The sequence below is a fragment of the Adiantum capillus-veneris genome, chromosome 19 (genome assembly GCF_014529385.1).
Source record: "Adiantum capillus-veneris isolate H3 chromosome 19, ASM1452938v2, whole genome shotgun sequence".
In the NCBI taxonomy this organism is placed as follows: domain Eukaryota; kingdom Viridiplantae; phylum Streptophyta; class Polypodiopsida; order Polypodiales; family Pteridaceae; genus Adiantum; species Adiantum capillus-veneris.
In genome coordinates, this window is record NC_140949.1 from 150,014,412 (window position 1) to 150,027,967 (window position 13,556).

Consider the following 13,556-nt stretch of genomic DNA (forward strand, 5'->3'; position numbering starts at 1 on the left):
TTTTCCCATCATGGATCTGGAGCGGCACAACAGCAGAACTGGTTGGGCCCCAAAGAATTAAATACTAAAAGCTCTGCCATCATTGCATCATAGGTCTCTCTCTCTCTCTCTCTCTCTCTCTCTCCCCCATTTCATATCAGTATATGTATGTATGTAGGATTGATCTAGCAATTGTTATGTGAATCTTGCAAGCTGTTATACAAGTCCATTAATCTCTTGAATTGATCAAAGTTCTGCAAAATAAATCCTATTCTCTGACAACTTTTAAGTCATGACGTTCAAAAGACATGGAAGGTAAAACGTGAAGGTCAAACTTAATGCACTTTTATAACTCGTGAAATAGTATAAATTTTAGAATGTCAAAATTGCACTTGAGACGAATAGAATCTCATAGTTACAAGGAATGGCCATCTTCAGGTCTCCGTTCCCCGTCCCCTTCCAACTTCCCATTTCGAATCCCCATTCCGTGTTTGAAACGTGAGTATCCGTAACAGGGAATGGCGTTTCATGCCCGCTCCTGTTCCCTGTTCCAAAATCCCGTTCTTTGTAACTATGGAATAGATGTCCACACATACACATAGATAGGAGGAAAAACATAGAATCTCATCTAGCTCAGTCATACAATCATAGTCACACAAAACGGCGCTTCGCAGGGGGGAAACGGGAATGGAGTTTCCCCACCGTTTTGGACCGGCCGAAACGGCATTTCACAACGTCATTTTTTTTTTAAGTGCAATTTGGGGTAGTGAAGACCAATTTGTGTCAGATGAGCTAGACAAGGGATTTCAAGAGTATGTGGCAACATACATGCACAATGATGTAGCGATGGCAAGAAGAATAGAAGATGATTTGCTGGCCTTTCGGAATCAAAGTAGTCATTTTGGTCGAGCCACTGCAAAGCTTCGGGACACGCAGCTCCAGCCTGTCTCATGGTGGGAGAAGTATGGGAATTATGCACCTACTTTGGTAAATACACTTCCTTAATCTCCCACAATACATTCTAGGCTTTGCCATTTAAGCTTTGCAAAACCAAGTCTTAAATGCAGCTTTCCCCTTTATTGTCTGTGTTTAAACATTAAGTTTGAAACTTTTGAACTAGGTCTTCTCATTTTTCAATTCTGAATACACCTATGGCCCCTTCTAGGCTAATTGTTTTATGAAATACATTGTTTACAAATTGAAAAAAAAAAGTGCCATTCCTCAACCGTTTCTGTCTCAAGCGAAACTCCGAAACAGCGGTTTTGCCGTTTCCGTTTTGGGTGGTGACTATGCATACAATGAGATGCCGATATGTTGAGCTACGGAATCAAAGGTGACTTAGCCAAGGTAATATATGTTTTGGCCTGCCTAGCCAAGGCCTATGTGATGCACCTCAAAAGCAGCTCTCTCTCTCTCTCTCTCTCTCTCTCTCTCTCTCTCTCTCTCTCTCTCAAAAGATAAAGAAGCAAGAGTTGTAGAAGGTACGAGATGCATGGGCCGCAGGTAAGTACGCCATCTACGAATATAGCCATCACAAAAAAACCCACCCACCATCCCCCTCCTCCTCCCTTAGCCACCCCTGCCCCATAAGCGACATTTGTTGCAATTTTGTTGTATCACCCCCTAGCCCTCCCCCCCAACATCTATATGTGCCATTGTAGACATTCTACCCTCTTAGATAGAGGAGCCTCAATTGTACACGTTTTCTTGGTCTCATAGGTCATATTTGACCTCCGAGGACGATAATGGAATCTCTCTCTCTCTCTCTCTCTCTCTCTCTCTCTCTCTCTCTCTCTCTCTCATATAAGAAACAGTGAACACCAAGAGAGTCGTTAATTTGTATGAAGGAGCATTCTTCTACAAAAAGTACCAATACCTTTTCATTTGTAAAATTGGTGATACATCAGCTGGTCTTTTCAGATCATTCGTGACTTTCTTTGGAGGAGTTCTGACTTGGCTACCAGATGCTACAACCGTGCCAGTATCAGGTATGCTGAGTGGTGAAGGTAGAGGAGCCATCGTAGAGTTTCCTGGTTGGGTATTCAATGAGCTAATTATATTTGCAGAAGCACCACCATGTCCACTCGATGACTCAGCAGCCTGACAGATGTTAAAAGGAAATGTTAGAACAGCCCGTTCCTTTACTCGAAGTAGCACCTTATGAATTGTGTATATCACTTTCCATCAAATAAAGATTGTTGTCTGCTCAACAGCTCGCTCTCTCTCTCTCTCTCTCTCTCTCTCTCTCTCTCTCTCTCTCTCTCTCTCTCTCTCTCTGCCCACCCCTCGAGCTCAGCCTTGCTGCCCACCCCCTCGCACCCCCTCAACCCTGCCCATGCTCAGCCCCTCACCTCAACCCTAGCCCTCAGCCCCGCTGCCCACCCCTCGTCATCAGCCCCTCCTCAGCCCCACCCTCGCACAGTGCAGAACCTGCAGAAATTCAGATATTTCAGAAGGGGGAAAATTTTCAGAGTTTCAGTTTTTTCGAAGTGCAGAGAAAAATTTCAGATTTTCAGAAATTCGGAGGTGCAGAAATTTTCAGATTTTCAGAATTTTCAGGATTGCAGAGAATGTAGATGGGTGTGGCATAAGCATGTATACATGATGTGGGAGCACAATACACATGTACACATGTATACATAATGTGGAAACACATATCTACATAGTGTGGTCTTCTCTACTCTTTTTTCTCTGTATCTATCCCTCTCCCACTGTGGTTCTCGAACATGAAGAAGCAAGTTGACAAGGACAACCCTTTGGAGCACGCCATTCAAAAATGCAAAGAAGAAATGTTCGACATCATCAACAAAATTAAACGCAACCTCCTAGGCACAATAAAGACGCTCGAAGAATGCGTGTCGGCTCAGGAAAGCAAGATAAACATACTTGTAAGTCGTGTGACTGCCCAAGAGGAGGAGATTGCATTACTCAAAAAGGAGCTTGCAGAGGTGCAATTACGAAACACACTTGAAAGGGAGATCTTCAACCCACAGTAATTGAAGAACTCAACACGATTAAAGAGCAAGTGCGGGCCATCAAAGAGGGGGAGGAGCAACACAAAGAAATGACGACCTCTTGGGTGGATGTTATCACAAAGACTCAACAGAAAGCCGGCGAGGTCGAGAAATGGTTGAGGTTGCCAAGAAAGGGAAAGGAAAGTAAACAACATCCACACCTACCATTATTAATTGAACCTCGAAGAGGAGCAAAGGAGACATGTGTGTGCCTTATAAGTGAGAAGTTGTGTCCTTAAAAGACACAGATAATGTGGATGAAGAGGTAAAAGAACTAATGACTATGATGGGGTTAATGAGCCAACGCATACAAAGAGCTTGGAGAGTGGGCAATAAGAAAAATGGCAGCAATGGGGAAACCTCGAAGGAAAGGGCACTTATCCTTCGTTTCCCCTCCATGGAAGCGAAGGACTTTTTGAAGAAGAGACCAACTCTTAGGAAGACGAGCATCTTTCTCGGAGATGACCTCAACCTCTCGCAGATTGCTCATATGCAGGAGGTAACGCCGGATATTAGAGTGGCAAGGGAAAAGGGTAAGATTGCTTTTTATCCGGATGGAAGAGTGGTGATATTGGAGCGACGCTCCGCATGACGGTGCGAGACCTATGGACCACACTCAAAGTTGCTACTTGGATTTGTAATGGATCCCTACGCCTTCATGTGGGTGCTTTTGAGGATAGTTGCACTGGGAGGGACCTCATCTTCTACTTTGAGACACATCAAACCCCTAGGCAGTCTATGCCATATGTCAGCGATACAGATGGGAGGCAGCTTGCGGACAGGAGACTCGATCAGAGCACAGAGGACGGGGCTCAGGGGGAGTGACATTATTTGTGAATTGCCTCGTGGGTGAAGCTTCATAGCCTTTTGCAAGGCTTTATGCAACCCGGCTTCAAGCTTCCTCATCTTCTCTGAATCTTCAATCTTCTTGAATGGGGTAACTTTCAAGAGAACATCCAAAAACTTATCCACATATTGTGGAACAGTTTCGTTCTCTAACTGAGAAAATCGATCCCATTCTTGTTGGAATTAGGGTTGCAGAGAAACACACACAGCTTGGAGAAGACGAAGGAAGCTTAAGGCACACAATAGAGAGTGTGTTTCTTAGTGTGCAATGGAAAGATAGATAGCCCTAGAGTGATGGGCGTATATACAATGCACGGGGGGAAAAACCTCCTAAAGAGGGAAAAAATGCCCCGGCGGTCCTATTGTGTTCACACACATCACTACCACATGTATATGGTAACAAATCCCCCTTGGAGTGATGCGGTGAACGAGAGCTGGCACATGAGTAAAGGGAAGTGCCATGCCCTGAGGACAGGATCAGTCCACAAAGGGGAGTAAGCCCAAAGCTTTGCGGAAAGCTTCAAGCTTCTCACGAGACAATGCCTTTGTGAAAAGATCTGCAAGGTTGTCCTGTGTTGGAACATAAGCCAAGCTGATCTCTCCTGCTGAGAGCCTCTCCCTGACATAGTGGTAATGCACCTCAATGTGCTTTGTGCGAGCATGAAAAACTGGGTTCCTCACAACTGCCAATGCGCTCTTACTGTCAGTGTAGATAGTGTTGGCAGTGTCCTGTCCAACACCCAAATCAACCATAAGGCGTCTGAGCCATACACACTCAACCGTAGCTGTGAAGACTGCCCTGTACTCAACCTCACAACTCGAAGTGGCCACAGTAGGTTGCTTCTTGCTCAACCATGATATACATGAACTGCTAAGCATGAAACAAAAACCACTTGTGGACACTCGCGTGTCAAAACAACCAGCCCAATCTGAGTCCGAAAAAGCATGTAAGTCTGGCGGCAATGATCCCCCCTTGGGATAAAACAAGCCAACATGTAAATTGCCACGAAGGTAGCGGAAAATCCTCTTGACAGCCTGCCAATGCTTAGACCCTGGGCTATGCATAAATCTGCTGACCTGTGAGACTGCAAACTCAATATCCGGCCTCGTGTTGCATACATAAATGAGGCAGCCAACAGCAGTTTGGTAAAGAGTGACATCAGCAGGATTGCCAGCATCATGTAGACTCAACTTCAAACCTGTTTCCATGGGAGTGGCAATAGGTTTGCAATCCCTAAGTCCAAACTTACATAGCAATGTCTCTATGTAACTTTTCTGACACAAGGCAATACCACCATCACACTGCTTAAACTGTATACCCAAATAATGATGCAACAGCCCCAAATCTTTCATATTGAAAGTAGCATTCAAATCAGCCTTAAATTCAGCAATATGTCTCTCATTTGGTCCAGTGATCAGCAAATCATCAACATAAAGAACCACAATGAGAAGTACATCACCCTCACGCTTTACATACAATGTGCTTTCTGTTGGACTGTTACGAAAGCCTTGTTTGACCAAATGAGTGTCAGCTTTCTCATACCAAGCACGAGGAGATTGCTTCAACCCATACAAAGCCTTGTTACATTTGCACACTTTGTCCTCTTGTCCTTTTATGACAAAACCGCGAGGCTGCGTTACATAAACTTCCTCAAATATGTCACCATTCAAGAAAGCAGTAACAATGTCTGATTGATGTACATCCTAACCAAAATGAGCTGCCAATGCACATAGAAAACGTACAGAAGTCATACGACAAGTGGGAGCAAAAGTCTCTTCATAATCTATGCCTTTTTGCTGTGCATAACCTTTTCCAACAAGTCGAGCCTTATGGCGATCGATCTCACCATCCGGCTTGCGTTTCAACTTGTAAACCCACTTCGTACCAATGGCCTTTTTACCGGGAGGCAAATCACATAAAGTCCATGTGTCATTTTCTATAAGTGCATCATATTCTGATTGCATGGCAGCCATCCAATTTTCTGAATTATGTGCTTCATCAAAAGACAGAGGCTCCTCAACATCATGTAAGCTAGACACAGCCAAAGCATAACAATCTGATGCATAAGATGCATGGCGAGAGCCTGAACGAGTACGACTAGACAAAGGTGCATCCAATTTACTGTCACGCAAAGTGTGCACCAGCCATTTTGGCATACCTCTAGCCTGCTCATTTTCAGCCCTTTCCTCATCAAGTACATCATGTACATCTGCATCAGTAATAGGCTGATCCAAAACATTTTCAGAAACCCCCATAGGCTGTACATTTGCCTCATTGAAACTTACATTCGTATTTCCACCACTGAAAAAAGGCAACAAAGTGTCATAAATGTCCTGTGAGCTTACATTACTGTCTCTAGTACATGACAGCAAGGGCTTAACAAAATCTTCCACAAACACTACATCCCGAGAAACCAGAATACGTTTTGTTTGCGGCCGGATGATACAACCTGTAACCTTTGCTTTCAGCACTATAACCAACAAAAATACATTTGATAGCCTTATGATCCAATTTTCTGCACTGCACTTCTGGCACCAAAGCATATGCCAAACAGCCAAAAACACGCATGTGCTCAATAGAAGGCTTTCTATCATGCCATGCTTCATATGGAGTAATAGACTGCAAAGCTTTCGTAGGACACCTGTTAAGTACATAAGTGGCACACATGATGGCCCCAAGCCAAAAAGAATGCAGCAAAGCTTGACTTTTGACCATACATCGTGCCATTTCCGTTAGTGACCTGTTTTTCCTCTCAGCAACACCATTTTGCTGAGGTGTATAAGGCACTCTACATTGGTGTTTTATCCCATGACTAGCCAGAAATGCATTAAATTCATGAGACATATACTCCCCCCCTGAATCGGAACGGAGGGTGCCCATAGTACATTTCGAGACATTTTCAGCCATAGCCAGAAATTGTTTGAAACACATAAAAACTTCCGACTTCGCTTTAAGCGGAAATACCCATGCATGCCTGGAGTAATCATCAATGAAAGTCACGAAGTACAGGTAATTGCCCAAGGACGGAGTTTGCATGGGCCCACAAACATCACTATGCACAAGCTACAACCTACATGTGGCCCGAACTCAACCATCCTTTGGAAATTTAAAACGCTGCATCTTACCCAAAATACAACCTTCACAATCATGTTTGACAGGTGCTTCAAGAGGCGGCAAAGACGCAACCATATCAGATTTCTGCAAACGCAGCAAACTGGCAAAATTCAGATGACCAAAACGTGCATGCCAAAGTTTTGCATCTGAAATAGCCCTTGAATCTGCAACAGCATTTGCAAAATTTTGTCCACACTTGTCATACAAAGTGAGCTTATACAGCCAACGGCACAAAAGCCCAGACAAGAGATTCTTCTTGATCCCAAGTACATAAAGTGCATCAACAAGTGTGAAGGAAGTGCCATTAGCAGCAATGAGCACAATCTTTCCAACTGCATGAACTGGATAAGAGGCGTTGTTGGCACAAGTGACTGAATTCCCATGAGGGACAAACTCGAGAGAGGTAAACAATTCACGATGTGAGGTAATGTGCTTTGTAGCACCACTGTCGAAATACCACACATGTGAATCTGCAGCATTTGACAAGCATGCATCATGGACAGCAGGATTGTAAGTGCACTCTACGCTAAAAGCCCATTCTGCATGAACATCAGCAACACAGTCTCCTTTCACAGAAGACTCAACAATGGCTGCATTTGTAGTGGAACCAGCATTTGCACTGGAACCACCCTCTTTCTTCTTAGCCTCTTTGGCCTTCAACTTAGGACACGACTTGATCAAGTGATCATTGGCTTTACAATAATGGCAACGCATCTTCTTTTTGCCCTTATCACCAGAATTTCCAAACGAATTGCTGCCAGCAGAAGCATTAGAAACAGAATTTTTACCACTCGCAGCACAACCATAAGAAGTGGCTGCATTGCTGTTACCACCCTTTCTTTGAGAAGCAATAAAAGCCCGTTCAACTGTACGCTGCCTAGTCCTGTTTTTTTTGGAAAGTGACTCTTGCAACAGCAATGTGCATAATGCATCAAACTTGACAACTTCTGGATTTCCTTGGGTCATAAGTCTCCGAGTACTAGCAAAAGTCTGGGAAGAATCTGGTAAGGCATCAAGAACAGTCTGCACAAGGGAACTGTCTGAAATGACTTCACCTAAGAAATAAGCTGCTCATTGATATCCTTGACACTAGCAAGGAAAGTGTCCATATCATCTTCCCCATGCATAATCTTCGACTCCAGCTCTTTACGCAGCAAAGCAATTTTAGCCTCATTGCGGCTTGCATAAAGACCTGCTAGAATATCCCAAGCCTGTTTTGCAGATTTTGTTGAACGGATGTGAGGAACAATGGTGCGCTTCACAGACAACGCAATCAATGCATGAGCCTGCGCATCCTTAACATCCCAACGAGCTTGTTCTGCTGTAGGCAAAACAACTCTAATAGCTGCAATCCTTGCAGCAAGACCTGCAACATCCTCAACATCGCCTACATCCTCAGAACTAGGACGTACATCAATGCCCTGCACAATGTTCCAGACACCCTTTGACACAAGAACATGTTGCATCATATAAGCCCACATAGGGTAGTTGTCCCCATCCAACCTGTCCTCAGCAGCAAATCTTGAACACATCTGTGTTGTTGTTGTCAGCCATGGTAAATGTTGCACCTGATGTGAAAACTGCCCCAAAATAGGAGAAACGGAGCGGGAACAACCTGAGCTATATAGCACAAACCGTAGAAGACTATAAGGCACCTGTTATGCAGAAAACGGCACTGAACAGAAATTCTGCATAAAATGACGAAATAGCTTGTGCAGTACTGCATGTAGTGGAAACGGAGGCCGAAATCAGCCCAAATCAAAATTCTGAGCGAGAATGCGAACGCTTGCCAAAGCTCACTGAAATCGGAGAAAGTGAGCACGCGTGTGCTGGAGCAGCTGGCGACTAAGCCCGGGAGGACGTGACCTGCTCTGATACCATTTGTTGGAATTAGGGTTGCAGAGAAACACACAGCTTGGAGAAGACGAAGGAAGCTCAAGGCACACAATAGAGAGTGTGTTTCTTAGTGTGCAATGGAAAGATAGATAGCCCTAGAGTGATGAGCGTATATACAATGCACGGGGGAAAAAACCTCCTAAAGAGGGAAAAAATGCCCCGGCGGTCCTAGTGTGTTCACACACATCACTACCACATGTATATGGTAACAATTCTTTCTTTACTTCTTCCTCATAATCTGGAGGAAGGAATTGAGCATAGAATTCCTTCTTGAAGGCAGTCCAATCTTGAGGCTTGTGTTTTTCGAGGATCATAGTCAGCCACCAACTGCTGGTTGTTGCCTTTCAGAAAGATACTGACATGCAAAGCTTAGACCTTTCTTTAAAATTCCCTTCTGCAAATGTGTGCCTCTAGCCCTGCTTTCGCCATCGCCCTCAGCCCCCCTGCTCGCCTCACTATGCGCTCCCTTCCTCGCCTCCTCGCTATCCACCCCATTCATTGTCTGCTGCCCCGGCTCCCCTTCCCCCCCCTCTCTGCCCAGTCTGTTGCCTGCAGCAACGTCCTCCCCTCGTTGCCCCATCCTGCTCCCTATCCCACATCGCACCCCCCCCCTTTCTATTTGTCAGACTTCGTCAACAACTCAATAGTTTTGCTTGGCGTGTTCGGTCCAGCAAGAGAACGCCTTCTCTTCTTCGCTGTCACGTGACACATCCCAACCCTATGTGTCCGTGGACAAGCTACACCACAGCAGGGTTCAGTCAGTTCAGTCAAGTCTAGATTAGCAGTGATCTGGCACTTTTGTGAGTCTATTCGTAGACCGTGCATGCCCAGTCACTTAGCATAGATGCATATCCTCCGGTTGCACACAACATGATCATCGGAATTCCCATCAGAATCCATTACCATCAGTTAGGGGAATTTTCTAGTGCATTTAGCCTATTTTCCTATTTATTGATTATTTTCACTTATTATTTGTAAGTGACTTTCCAACAAAAGTAGGTAGGGCAATTTTGCTAAGTTAATATATAAGCAAACCAAAGTTCACACTTTCTAGCAGAAGAGGCAGCAGGAGCACCTTGCTCAACAGGCAACTTCTCAGCAAGACCAACCCCCGCGACTACTCTGGCGTTTTCTCCACAGAAGACCTAGCGTTTTTGCATCAGATCAGCCTTGGCGATTTGTGCACAGCAGATCAGCCCCGGCGTCATCACGACACGGCAGATCAGCCTGGCGTTTTTGCATTTGCAGAACCCCGGCGACAGAAGGACCAATTTCAGCCCCTGGCGTTTTTGGATTTCAGTAGCAAATTAAGACCGGCATTATTCACCTAAAGTGTAGCAAATTCAGCCCGTAAAGTCCATCAGTTTTCAGCCCTAAGAAACCTCATTTTTCAGCCAAGAAAACGCAGCCAAAACAGTCATTTTCAGCCACCGAAACAGTCCCGAAATTCAGCGATTAGAAGATCTCAGATTTCAGCCATCGTCGTCGTCGTCATCATCATCGTCGTCGTCATCACCGTCGTCGTCATCGGCATAGACCAAGTTGCATAGTCCATTGCATACGCATTGTACACCTTTGTGCAATCAAAGAACAGACTACTCTCGCCGACGAGAGTGGGGCCTTCGGAGGAGGGTTTTACAACCTCTCGGGTGTCCTATCTCCTTCTCTCAATCTCATTCACTTGCACGCACAATCCACTCACTTTGTTCGTGACCACAACACTCTACACGACGGAAAGCTCTCTCTTTCCCTAAGAACTAAAAGGAACCTTGAGCAATAAAGATCACTAATCTTAAGAAAATACAACATTCATTCCGCTGCACCTAACATTGGTATCAGAGCTTTGGAAGTGTTCTGCATTACTCAAGGAAAGAACTACAAGAACCGCAAGATTTTTTTTGCTTGTTGTGATCGCACGAACCCAAGTTTACTTGGGCGTGGCGATTCCTAATCGTGTTTTGTTGAAGAGTGACAGGAATCCCAAGAAAGAAGGGCTTGTCCAACCTCCCCTTGTGTCTCTTTTCACTAATTGAGACCGGACCGTGCACTTAGCGGCCGGCCAATCGACGTGAGGTGGGAAAAAGCAACCTTGGTGTGAGCGCAAGGCCGCCAAGGGGTGCGCCCGCAGAAAGGAGTAGAACTCGGGTGAAGAGAAGATCTTTCTCCAACGTGATTTGCAAGCGAAAGAAAACCTCAAGAACCCGAAGAACCCAAGACCCTCAAGAACCTCAAGAACCCAAGATTCTCACGAATCAAGGACCTCAAGAACCCAAGACCCGCAAGAACCCAAGTTCCTAGTGGACTTAAGAACCCAAGACCCCAAGAACCCACAAGAACCCACGATTGCAGAATGGTCATCACTCGAAGCGGAATGGATACTTCGCTTGGAGGTGATGAGCATGAGAGAGGCGAAGAAGAATTTTCCCCACCAAGAGGTTTTTCCGACCCTTCCCCATCTACGACACCGATTGCACTAACTCCAATGGAGGAGTTGAAGCTGTTGTTTATGGAACACACTTTACAACGCAAAGCAAGACATGCCGCAAGAATGGCAGCCATAGCGCGTGAGTACGAGCAAGCACGCTTGGAAGCCAAAGAGCGACAAGCCAAATTTGATCGTGAATTCAAAGAAATGGAACGCAGACACGCAGAAGCCGAAGCAGAAAGACAAGCAGCGAACAAAGCAAGACAAGCAAAATTTGATCGCGAGATCAAAGCAAGAAGGGAAGAGCGCTTGCAACTCTTTTCTCCAGCTCAGGCACAGATGCACCAGAATTGGGAAAAGGAGACTCTCTCAGTCTCTTCTTCTCCAAAGCATGATACACAGGATTTGCATGATTGTGTGAAGCATGATGATGATTTGATTGACAATGACTTGCATGATGATTTGAATGACAATGATAAGCATGATGATTTGGATGCCAATGATTTGCATGATGATTTGGATGACCAAGATGTGATTTCTCAAAAGCATGATGAGCTGCATGAAGATGATGTGATTGTTCACAAGGATGATGTGTTAGTTGATGCTTTTTCTAGCGAAGCTAACCTCGTTGTAGATTCGATCAATCACCAAGAATCGATCTTGGCTTTCGAGTCGAGGTCCACAGATCCCCCACAAGATGATTCGATAGATCCCGAAGAAGCGATCTTGGCTCTTGAGCCTTGGTCCAAAGAACCTTCATAGGAAGTATTATGTGTTCGCATGATTGATACGCACGCATTGTTCGAGTGTTTCATTCATGAAGGTTTCCTGTATTTTAGTCAGCATCGTAATGTGATCCCTTTTCCTAGGCATGACATATTGTATGTTGAGCACGTTTCTCTCATGGATGAGCACAAATGTATGTAGATTGTTCATGAAAAGCTGAAAAGTTTGTATGTAAGGAAGTCACATTCCATGCCTCTTCCTTGGCATGACACAGTTTCCGAAAGAGCACATGATTGTATGAGCACCAAGCATGGGCATTTCCATTGTGATTTGCCACAGTTGATTGATTTCGATCATACAGAAAAGATTCAACCGCATTGTTTGCATGTGTTTTGATGAACGGGTTGCCACTCTGTATATTTGTTCATCTACATTGCATGCACAATCATTAGAGAAGACAAGATTTTTTTCCTTCACTTTACATGGAATGGGTATGTTCATGGTTTTGTGTTGGAGATGGTTTCAGGAATTTTCAGCCATGGAGATTCTTGAAGACAAAGGAAGCATGACTCTAGACGAAGTTGAAGCATCGAAGGAGCCACAGAAGACTTTGAGTCGCTTTCGGCGCGGCTCAAACAAGCAAGCGTTGCCGACCTTTATGAAGTTCAAGTACCGCACGACCCACACATCAGAGTGGGCCGGCGAAGAGTCCCTTCCAGGATTCCGGATGCTGTTGGCGATCTCCCTCGACGCCATACAGTTCGGTACCAGTACCTCACTTTGAAAAGGAGGGGATGTCACGTGACACATCCCAACCCTATGTGTCCGTGGACAAGCTACACCACAACAGGGTTCAGTCAGTTCAGTCAAGTCTAAATTAGCAGTGATCTGGCACTTTTGTGAGTCTATTCGTAGACCGTGCATGCCCAGTCACTTAGCATAGATGCATATCCTCCGGTTGCACACAGCATGATCATCGGAATTCCCATCAGAATCCATTAGCATCAGTTAGGGGAATTTTCTAGTGCATTTAGCCTATTTTCCTATTTATTGGTTATTTTCACTTATTATTTTTAAGTGACAAAAGTAGGTAGGGCAATTTTGCTAAGTTAATATATAAGCAAACCAAAGTTCACACTTTCTGGGCAGAAGAGGCAGCAGGAGCACCTTGCTCAACAGGCAACTTCTCAGCAAGACCAACCCCCGCGACTACTCTGGCGTTTTCTCCACAGAAGACCTAGCGTTTTTGCATCAGATCAGCCTTAGCGATTTGTGCACAGCAGATCAGCCCCGGCGTCATCACAACACAGCAGATCGGCCTAGCGTTTTTGCATTTGCAGAACCCCGGTGACAAAAGGACCAATTTCAGCCCCTAACGTTTTTGGATTTCAGTAGCAAATTAAGACCGGCATTATTCACCTAAAGTGTAGCAGATTCAGCCCGTAAAGACCATCAGTTTTCAGCCAAGAAAACGCAGCCAAAACAGTCATTTTCAGCCACCGAAACAGTCCCGAAATTCAGCGATTAGAAGATCTCAGATTTCAGCCATCGTCGT

At 44.9% G+C, this 13,556-nt stretch overlaps 1 protein-coding gene across 1 annotated transcript in view; it reads right to left on the reverse strand.

Annotated features, from left to right (window-relative positions):
* Positions 1–13,556, reverse strand: part of LOC147435061 (transcription initiation factor TFIID subunit 4b-like) — an 82,004-nt gene that overhangs the window by 43,647 nt on the left and 24,801 nt on the right. The window contains exon 10 of the mRNA XM_086489716.1: positions 1,856–2,079. Within this exon, the coding sequence (XP_086345842.1) occupies positions 1,856–2,079 (224 nt within the window). The remainder of the gene's footprint in view (positions 1–1,855; positions 2,080–13,556) is intronic.